Source organism: Haliaeetus leucocephalus, unplaced genomic scaffold (genome assembly GCF_000737465.1).
Source record: "Haliaeetus leucocephalus isolate CR32 unplaced genomic scaffold, Haliaeetus_leucocephalus-4.0 Scaffold251, whole genome shotgun sequence".
NCBI lineage: Eukaryota > Metazoa > Chordata > Aves > Accipitriformes > Accipitridae > Haliaeetus > Haliaeetus leucocephalus.
This window is the reverse complement of record NW_010972687.1, coordinates 761373-771728: the sequence shown is the minus strand read 5'-3', so window position 1 is coordinate 771728 and position 10356 is coordinate 761373. Positions and strand designations below refer to the sequence as shown.

At 39.7% G+C, this 10356-nt stretch overlaps 1 protein-coding gene across 2 annotated transcripts; it reads right to left on the bottom strand.

Moving 5' to 3' along the window:
* Nucleotides 1-2274: 2274 nt before the first annotated feature.
* NMRK1 (nicotinamide riboside kinase 1) lies at nucleotides 2275-8824 on the bottom strand. Of its 2 annotated transcripts, XM_010568585.1 has the most exons (8): nucleotides 8537-8824; nucleotides 7739-7798; nucleotides 7229-7319; nucleotides 6512-6560; nucleotides 4888-5059; nucleotides 4738-4809; nucleotides 3608-3714; nucleotides 2275-2641 (listed from the first exon to the last, which is right to left on the bottom strand). In XM_010568585.1, exons 2-8 carry the CDS (start codon nucleotides 7765-7767, stop codon nucleotides 2544-2546), a joined length of 618 nt encoding a protein of 205 aa, XP_010566887.1. In that variant the 5' UTR covers nucleotides 7768-7798; nucleotides 8537-8824; the 3' UTR covers nucleotides 2275-2543. The 2 variants fall into 2 exon arrangements, with proteins under 2 accessions (XP_010566887.1, XP_010566886.1); XM_010568584.1 differs by lacking the exon at nucleotides 8537-8824 and having other exon boundaries at nucleotides 7739-7854.
* Between the last annotated feature and the right edge of the window lie 1532 nt (nucleotides 8825-10356).

Sequence of the window (10356 nt, the reverse complement as noted above, 5' to 3'; positions counted from 1 at the left end):
GGGTGGAAAATAAAACTTGCACTGTTTAACATATCGTGCATATGCACTGTCCTGTCTTGCTCATGAGCATACTTGCTGAGGTAATGCAGGTACTATTGTCTGAATTCTGAGATCTGCAGCTGGCCGTCATGTTGGCACCTGTGCAGGGGTATAAGCGGACGGGGGGAAGCGAACTATCCCAGCTTACTGTAACAGAGAGGTAACGCATGCTTGGGACTCTACGTACTCGGATGGGGGAGGCAAACTGTCCTGGGTTACCATAACAAAGTCTTCTCGTGCCCTACACAAGGTGAGGCAGTTTGCTCCCCGGCCCATGGAGGTCCACAGTGGAGCAGATATCCACCCTGCAGTCTGTGGAGGACCCCAAGCCAGAGCAGGTGGATGAAGGGAATGGGGAGATGGAGGAAGGGAAGCAAGTGAGGAGGAAGGAGCGGCAGAGACGTGTGATGAACTGACCCCAACCCCCATTCCCTGTCCCCCTGTGCCGCTCAGGGGAATGAGGTAGAGAAAATCAGGAGTGAAGTTGTGCAGAGGAAGAAGGGAGGGGTGGGGTGAAGGTGTTGAAGATCTGTTCTTATTTCTTGCTATCCTACTCTGATTTGATTGGCAGTAAATTAATTTCCCCAAGCCGAGTCTGTTTTGCCTGTGACAGTAACTGCTGAGTGATCTCCCTGTCCTTATCTTGAGCCATGAGCCTTTCATTTTATTCCCCGCCCCCGCCCCTTCCAGTTGAGGAGGGGGAGTGATGGAGTGGCTTGGTGGGCACCTGGTGGCTAGCCAAGGTCAACACACCACAACCATCCAAGTATGAGCTAATCTCTAACAGTTACACCCCTTCCAAAGGGAAATAAAAACAAAAATACAGTTTAAAGTCAGACAGTCCGTCACAGCATTTGAACAAATGCGACTTGAAGTATTTTTACTGCAAAACAATAATCAAAATAGTATCTGGAAGCACTTTGTCTTAAACACAGCTTTACATAGTTGTAATCTGTTTAAGAACTTTTTCTTATATACAGGTTTAGGACTCTTAATACTGTTAACAATAAAGCATTACATTTCCATCACTGTGATCAGTTCAGCTGACACATAGTAAGTAATATAGTCCATCCTTTGCTCTTCATGTCTGTAGCTTGATTTTTATTCTGGCTGATAAAAATGTAAGTTATTGTATAGACAATGTAAGAGTTAATACTACTTATTCAGCAACCAAATATGATTCAACTTCCCAGTTTCCTAGTTTAAACATATGTACATAAATCCTATAACAAAGCTTTAACATACATTTAGCATACTTTCTGAACACTTTCATTACTATAATTTCAACCTGAGCTATGAATATTAATAAGATTTCTTCCTTCCTCCTCCCCGAAGCATGCATTTATTGTCTAGTACTCTGTGTCATCCCAATCCTTGATCTCTGCACAATACATGTACTTAATCTTATTAGCGATGCATCTGCATTCTCTCCGACAGCTTATTCCCCCATCTTTTTCCAACAACCTGACTTCCCTTCAGGTTTGGATTTTTTTAAATATCCATTCTCAACTGGCCCAACCAATACACAACACAAAAATTACTTCACAAACACCACAGAGATATTTAGCAAGTCTAAATAAGTTCAGTTCTGATGTATTCAGTAACACCTTCAGTTACTGAATAAGAAGTATAACAGCTTATACAATCTTAAACTTACTATTGCCTCAGCATATAGCTAGTTCCTCTACCCATGTTTATCAGTGATTAGAAGCTCATAAAAATATTAGAGGTAATCACTGTCATTCCTATACAAACACTTCAAATTGCATTCATTCATGTTCAGATATACTTATTAATCCAGCAGAACTGCATCTTTACTGTTTAGTTTTACACACAAAAATATATTTATATTCTTTAAAATGTACACATTCAATCATATTTAAAGATAAGCCAAAGCACAACTGGTTAAAGGAATTCTAAATAATAATGCATTGTTGATACTACTCAAAAATATTTGAGGCTTACAGAGTTAATAGTCACTACAAATCCACTTGGGTTGTATGAACTAGTGTTATGGATGTACACATAACATCTGCTCGGTTGGCCTGCCAAGTATGACAGTCTCGGGGTGTTCAATTCATATCAAATGGAACCCAGGCTTTCTACAGTATCATGCTGTCACCCGCTGATCTAAAATAAAAATAAAAAGTACACATTTAACCTGTAGTGTCGCTTCGCTGTTTGCATGTGACACCACTGTGTATTAGAAACTAATGCCACCAACACATCTTCTTTCATCAATGTTTTGCCCCATATTCCTTCTGTTCCCCCTTCTTTTATTATTATTTTATCACTAGATAACAATGGATTCACCTATTATTTCAGAACATCCAGTTTCAATGAACTTAAAGCTTATGATGACTTAGAGTAATGGGCAAACATGTATAAGGACTGTAATACATAAGGAGATATAGATCTATATAATACTTGCAGTTATTTTCACATAAAAGGATTAGCTTCTTGTTAACTTGGAATGGGATAAGCAGATTCAATTTCCAGTAACATTACTTACTTCCTTCCCTCAGCTTTTTTAATTCCTGTATTATATCACTATACACACAGGATAAAAGCTCCTCTTGGGATTTTGTGCCATCCAAATAAACTAAGAAAGATGAAAGAAAAAGTTTTCATGAATTCTATACCGGTTATCTGTAATGGCAATTGGCAAAGTTTTCGGTATTTCTATGGGTGCCATCAGAAGAGATGAAAAAATAAAACGCAAGAACAGTACCTCCCTTTTCTTCTTTCCCAAATTCATTTCACATGTCAAAAAACAACATAAAGGAAAAGTATTCTAATTAAGAATTAATTTACAATTTTTTTTGTGGTATAGAAGTCTCCATAAAGGTAGTGGTAATAACGTTAGGACAGTGGAGCAATGGAATATTTCAGCAGAAATGTTCCTGTGCAGGGGAAGACCTCAAGTTCTTCCTCAGCTTCAGGGTTTGAGCAAGTCAGGGAACGGCACTGCGGTTCCCATGCTCACGGTACGGTAAGAAGCTGTGTGCTGATGAAGCAGCCACCTGACTTCTCTTTCCTCTGGCCCCCACTCCAGAAGTGGGCAGTTCAAGAGCTGTGCAAGCGTGAACATTACACAAGCTCATGACAGCATCCCATCATCTGGCCCAGCTTTGACACTTCTCATGCGAGACTGGTGACTGTAGTGTGTACAGTCAGCACCTAGGAAATATCTTCAGCTTATTATAGGCCTTCAACCAGAATTTCAGTTCCATTCTAAGAATTCTGCTAGTGCATCATCTATCGTTTCAGAAGCTTCCTATTTAGTATACGTATGTATGCACACATGCACACACAAAGTAGCTTGTTAAATGGACTTAATTAGTGATCAGAACATTTCTATTTTTAAGTTCATAATTTTCATTGTTAAAAAAGCAGAAACCCTATAGACTTGAAAGAGAAACCAACAAAAGGTCCAAACCTACTGTCCAAGTGCCACAAAAACATTTGAACAAAACTTCATCCCATTCAAAAAAACCCACAACCCCCAAAAACCTGCACAAGTGCCACACTGCAACATTTTATAAGTTTAAAATTAAGGATACCATACCAATGTTACTTGCATTCTCTTCCAATTCATTTTTATATTTCAGATACATAGGCCACACGTGTCCCTCGAAGTACCCCGGTGTATCTGCTGGCTGATAGACTCTGGTGCTACACAAAAATATATTTGCTTTCCCATACAAGTTTTACATTTTCCCCTAGTTTCAGCTGGTTTAATAAGAGCATCTATCCAAAAAAAAAAAAAAAAAAAAAAAAGACTAGCAAGCTGCATAACTGTTGGAGCAATGGTGGTTCCTTTGTTTTAATATAATCTGTGATACTGAACTCTTGCTAACTTACCTATTTTTGCCAATCAAATTACATTTAAGATAAGGTAAAAGTTTTTTGGGTTTTTTTTTTTAATTGAAAGAGGTATTACACATAAATTAAGCTGTGTTGAAAGTGTTACCAAAACAAATTACTTTTTCTTTTTTTTTTTTATTGGGTATACAGGTTTCTCAAGTTTTAAATGACTAGCAGTTTTGTCTAGTCACTTCCAGCCTGGACACTTTAAAGGTGAGTCTAGTGAGAACCAAGAAAGTAGAATCAACCAAAGCTAGCTGAATAGATGATTTCTTCACCCAGCCAGCAGATTCGGACTTCATGCACATGTATTGCTCCAAGCACATAGTTTTCCTCCAAACTTGGAGGCAAGTCAGACAATGGCTCAATAATCTAAATCAGATATATGGTACAACTAATGCACAGCCTAAACAAAGTGTACAATAAAACCACACATGAACATTGTTACTTTAACAATAATCATCATGTAGCTGTATTCAAACAAAGATAAGACTGCTTTTTTTAACTGCTTCTCATTTTAAATATGGTTTAACTCCAATATGCAGTCAGTAATAATTTATCTGGACAACAAATTATCTTTTCAGTGTTTATAAAACACTATTATCCCTGTGCTCCAAAATGCAAAAAAACCCCAAACCAACCCTCCCCCCATCTCTGCATGTTTTTGTTAATGTTGGTTAAATACCCACACAGCCTTCCCTGGGAATCACAGAGGACAGATGATCTTAATAGCTTACATTTGGCAAGCACTGAAGAAAAGCTAGTACAAAAGAACCACTCCAGCTTATGGGGTACAATGAACCTCTGTGAGCAATAACCAAATAACCTTACCTCCTTCTCCTTTTGCACTCTTCGTAAGGAAGGGTCAAAAAATATCTTCTATTCCATAGTTCATTAAGTGGCCTAAGATAATAAAATATTTAGTTCCCACTTCCTTTTTAGGGCAGCTTTTAATATACCAGGTTACATGTTACTGCTTACTCATAATTGTATAGCAGAAAGCCTTCAACAATCAAAATATAAACATCTTCTGTATCTTTCAGATTGTCACATGTATTCTGTGGCTCTTGCATCACAACACCTAAGCTTGTTGGGCTTTTCATCCAATTGCGAATACTTTTCACCATTTCATCCATATAGAGGGCATCAAGTACTAGATGAAAACAGAAAGTTAGGCACACCTTAAAAACAGAGAATAAAAAAAAACCCAACCAACAAACCCTTAAGTACCCCTAGGTTAATCAGTAAGAATCAAATAATCTACATACAAGTCTAAATGAAAGGGAACAGGATTACCCCCAAAATTCTCCCTCAGGCATACAATCAGTTCCATGTTTGCAACTGATGATACCCTGAAACTAAAGCTTTCCCCAGGGTGGGGGTATTTCTGGTGGATGTGGTCTCTCTCAACTCTGTGGCACTAAAAAGTGTGTGAACTCATTTCACAGCCTTTCCCTTGGCAACAGAAACTGCATGGACTGTTCTCCTATTCAAAAAACTTGTGAGAACTTACTTACCCCAAGACCTCCACCCTTCTGTCAATTGTCACTGACACAGGCAAAGGGAGCGGGTGCTCAACGTTTTTGCTTTGGGTTTTTACTGTGTTCAGGTATTTGGAGGGTGGGGATGGATGGATTGAAAGGAGCCTGGCATACAAAGCAAAACAGGGCAGTGTAGCAACTATTTTTGTCTGTAGGTATGTAAGAACATATTGAGTAAATGGTAGAGAGGAGGCAGCCTTTGGGTAACATAAGAGCGAACACATTTTAGAGGAGCTTGTAAGAGCAGCATTAAACCCAGATATTTGAACCAGAATGTCCAACTTATCCCTCCAGTTTCACATTTCAGTTTCATGAAGTCTAGAACTTGAGCCAAAGACTGCATAGCTGGTAAGAGTCAGTTTTCAGATACAATTTAAGGTTCTGGCCAATGTTCTGAGTAATACATTTTGTTATCACCAAGTATCAACAGAGATTAGCTAATAAGCAACTGTTCACAACTAGATAAGACCTGAACCAAAGCACTGGCCTAAAGTGGATTTGGATCTAGAAGTTTCTAAGACTAAATTGGCACGTTGAGACAGCACTAACCATGAACTTCAAAACACTTGATCTGTATGTGAGATCTGACATGATATAAACGTGTCAGGATCAGACCCAAGTTTTGAATGATTTGGAATATGACAATGAAAGAGACTCAGCGGTGATATCCCCTGAGTTCATTATCAAAGTGAAAAAAAATAAAAATCCATCATTACATGGAAAGTGATGAGGTTAAGCTTATGCCAGTGCTGCAAGCCAAGACTTCTAACTGAACAGGACCATTTGCTACTGCACCAGACGCAACTGTAGAAATAGAGGAAAAGATTAAAAAGAGAGAAGGAAAGGTCAAGCACTAACTTGAGCTATTTACTAGTTCAGCAAGTTTTCTTATTTATCTCAGTGACCTGAAAGAAACTGAGCAAAGGAATGCTCTGAAACAACCATTTGTTTACTGCCTTGCTCAGAATGGAAGAGGGGCAGGGGCTAGAGGGGAAGAAGTGTTGAAGCTCAGCACAACAGAATTTCAGTCCAATTTTCAAAAGCAATGCATCAAAGTTACTGACCATCATATAGCTTAAATCCACGTTCATCTGTTTCTACTTCAGACTCTGGCTGAAGGGGAAAAAAGTGAATATTTTCAAGGCTGCTTTTATGACCACTGTCACAGATATATACTCTTCAGTTACAAACGTAAGTGTTATACACTTTTTTATCCCAATTGATTAAATTTCTCTTCAAAATTAAACTGCTGTATACAACTGTTAAAATACAATACAAACACTTTATTAAATCTAGAACAACAAATTCTCCAAATCATACCTCTTAAATTCATTAGAGCTTTACTTCAGAAATAAGAGCTCCTTCACCCTCCTTAATAAAAAACTCCAATGTCAATGCAAAAGTTGTTTTTCTGTTTTGATTTCGGAGACAAAGAATCACCTATTGCTGTATGGGTGTAGGGTTAACACAATATCATTAACTTCATTTAAAACAAAGTATCTTGAAAAATGCATCCAACGTATATCCATTCCTTACTTTAAAAGGGTATCAAAGAAGACAGTAAACTTCTTTTTTGCTGAGTATACTCAGTGTTTTTGATCACTGGAATTTCAATTACCCCAGTGCTCATTTTATTTCTCTTTCTCATTAAGTTAACATTATTTTAAGCAGCATCAATTTTAAAAGTTTTATCAATAGGAGAACTGAAAAGAGAAGAAATGATACTAAAAATCTACTTGAGCCTACTTTTACCTGTCAGGTCCTTCCATCAATAATGTTACCTTAAAGAAGTCATCTTGAGAGATTATATCACAGTTGGGAAGCATTTTCTTAAGCTTTTCTGCCAGCGTTGTTTTCCCCCCATTTGTTACACTGAGTTAGAAAACATAGTAAAAACTGCATGAAGACAAACCCCAATCTTCTAAACATATGTACAACCTCACACACACACTTCTATATAATTAGACAAAAAGACACGAACCAAGCCCCCCCCGAAGTTTATTCACATTAAATACTCTCTACCTCTAGAAATTTTCTGACAGGTTCCAACAGCTTTCAAACAGTAAATCTAGCAGTGCCAAGAAAGAGGTTAGAGAGAGATGGTACCTGAGATCTCCAACAGAGACCGAACAATTTCTTAAACGTTACATGCCATAAAATGACACAATTATAAGTTGTATTTGTAATCTATTTTCAAAAAATATCCATTCAGAAATAGAAATCATATCACTTCATTCTGAAAGGAAGACCAGTCTTGAGCTGAAGAGGAAATTTAATTTGCTAATACTTACCCTCCAAGGCCAATAACCAATACTTTCATAGTTTGTTTTCTCCTCAGTTCTTCCTTTTCACTGTGAAAAATAGTAGCCAGTGAAAACTCTTAATTCAGCAACAAGGAAAGCAGCTATTGTATTAAGAAATACCATTTATAGATAAGCCTTATTTTCTGTCCTTTTGTCCTTTTTTTTTCTTTTTGCAAAGCTACTGTCAGAACCTCAACTGCTTGTTCTAATGCTAACAAAAAAACCTGCAACATACATGCCGCTTCACAGATTTCAATGCATTTTACCTTAGACAGTATTTTAATCATTTCGGGAGAACTCTGAGAGACTTAATTCTACCAATATTAGTACCACAGAAGTCCCTAAAGAAAAGTACAATCACTAGCTCAAGCATTAATGATATAAAAAAGACTAGGTAAACAGAAGCTGCGGTGGCAAAACAAACAAAAAAACTTAAAAAAGAAATAAGTGACATACTGAGGAGAAAGATGTTTTTAAAATTTCATTAAGGTTTAGAAGAAAGAGTATCTTCAGACTCTTTTATGAATCTGGTCTCAGCAGTGTAAGAATTCACCAGTCCCTTGTTGTGAGAGTTAACAGCACAAACCATACAAGTGCTCCTCTGCTCCACCACAGAATAATCTGAAATCATTAAAACTACTGTAAGGGCAGTTTAAGCCATCCTAGCTGATTTAGCACTGAGAAGGACTAGATAGCACTCAATCTTCTCCAGAAAAGACTGAAGACTGAACTCTGAAAAAGGTTACATTTGCCCGCCCATATCCCTGTTGCTGCCAAGAAACCAACCCTTAGGCTCTGGCTGGCTGAACACCTTTGGTGGTCAGAGCTGCCAGAAGACACAATCTTGTCTTTCCCTGACTCTTCTCCTAGAACTTTCTTCTAGGGCAGGTGTTTGCAGAGTCCATAGTGAACTATACTGGAAAACTACTCCAGCTGAAAAACAATTCTGCAAAGGAGGAGGGAGGGGAAGAATGTTAGTTTTCAGCTGAAAAAATTCCCTCCAGTTTACCATCCAGTTACCCGTGCCTGCAACAGTACGGTGTAGCAGAAGGACAGGTAGTAATGGGGCTGCTTCTCTTGGCAGCAGTGCTAATCTACAGAGTTTGTCAAGCCAGTTTAACATTTGTCAAGCATTGCTTTCCATGAGCACACATCAGTTAATAACTATTTAACCACATGCAAACACCCTGTTTTTCATCTGCTCTGTCCTCCTAGGTCACATTTAAAGAGGTAGGGCCTATGACACCTAAGACCTGAAAGGACTGAGCAGGTAACACCATCTCCCCTCCCTGACAAACAAGTATCTGTACTATACTAGACAAAAAGACTGTTAGGGGCATCAGCAGGGAAGTAAACCCGCACTATTTCTGTGAAAGTAAGTTTTAGGCATTCAGGCGGAGTCTGAAGTCATAATATCCTTTTGCATTTGGTGCAATGACTGCAAGTTCAGCTGTTTCGTGGGTCTGTTATATGATCTTTGCATGGTTGATTTATATGGTTTTTTCTGTTTAAAAAAAAAAAAAAGACATACTGACTAGTCCAAGTTATCACCAGTATGATAGCCATAGTTCTGCAGTGGTGCTGCACACCTACAGTAGTTGGCACTGGCAAGTTTTATACATTAGCATGCAAGGGTCTTCTAAGAATATTGTAATTCTTAAGTCCAGTGATGCATTGCCTGTTTATGGTAATTGGCTATCTATTGAAAGAGTGCAAACAGATGATCTGTTCTCAGGAAGTGATGATACTCAGTCCATTAGAAAAACCAAAACCCCAACTCTTCTAAAAATCCTCAGTAAGGTTTGTGTTCCAGAGGATTAGCCTTTGACTCATAAAAAATGCTTTGTAACAATCTAAATAACACCTGGACACATGTGCTGAGCTTTGGACTCTAATTTACGTCATTGTCCATATGAAAGTTAATCCCAGTTTAAGGCAAAAAAAAAAACCACCGGGATGAAAAAACCCACCAACTCCTCCTCCCCCCAGAGAAATGAGTAACACAAATGGCAAAGGCAAATTTGTCACCAGTGTTGCAACGCAGAAGTCCTGAACTACTCTACCCGGGCTCGGCGTAGCATCTTTAAACAGAACATAAACCCATGATAACCCTACCGCAGAACTGCTATCACCCTGTTTTTAACGGCATAGCGTGCGTGACAAGGCTCCAGCAGCACACGGTAACCAACAGCCGAAGCATGCTTCCTTCTAGGCACCACCACAGACCCGGGTAGGAATCGTCCCTCCCGGGCACCAAACCCGCACTCGAGGGCTGGCGGAGGGGCCAAGGGGAGCGAGCGCACGCCGACGGCCGCCGAGCTCCGCACCTCTCCCAACAGCTCACAACGCTCCAGCGTCTCTGGGCTGAACCTTTAAGCTTAAAGACACCGGCGGGGGGGGACCCGAAAGAAGCCGCTCCGCCCGAAGGGCTTCCACGCAGGCGGAGCCCCCGCCTCTTACGCGCAGCTACGGAGCTGTCCAAGGCGTGCCTACCACCCAGCCGGGGCGGCCCCCGCCGGCACGAAGCTCCCGTCCCGCGCCCGGGACGGGGCAGCTCGCAACCCACCGGTGTCGCCGGGCCACGGCTCGGCTCGGCTCGGCTCGGC

What these genes read in the sequence shown, in the direction of transcription:
- NMRK1 (XM_010568585.1), bottom strand. Translation starts at nt 7,767, where the DNA reads ATGAAAGTATTGGTTATTGGCCTTGGAGG. An exon ending in TGGATTTAAGCTATATGATG is followed by an intron (nt 5,060 to 6,511) that starts GTCAGTAACTTT and finishes GTTTTCATCTAG; the next exon opens with TACTTGATGCCCTCTATATG. An exon ending in GAGTGCAAAAGGAGAAGGAG is followed by an intron (nt 3,715 to 4,737) that starts GTAAGGTTATTT and finishes ATTTTTGTGTAG; the next exon opens with CACCAGAGTCTATCAGCCAG.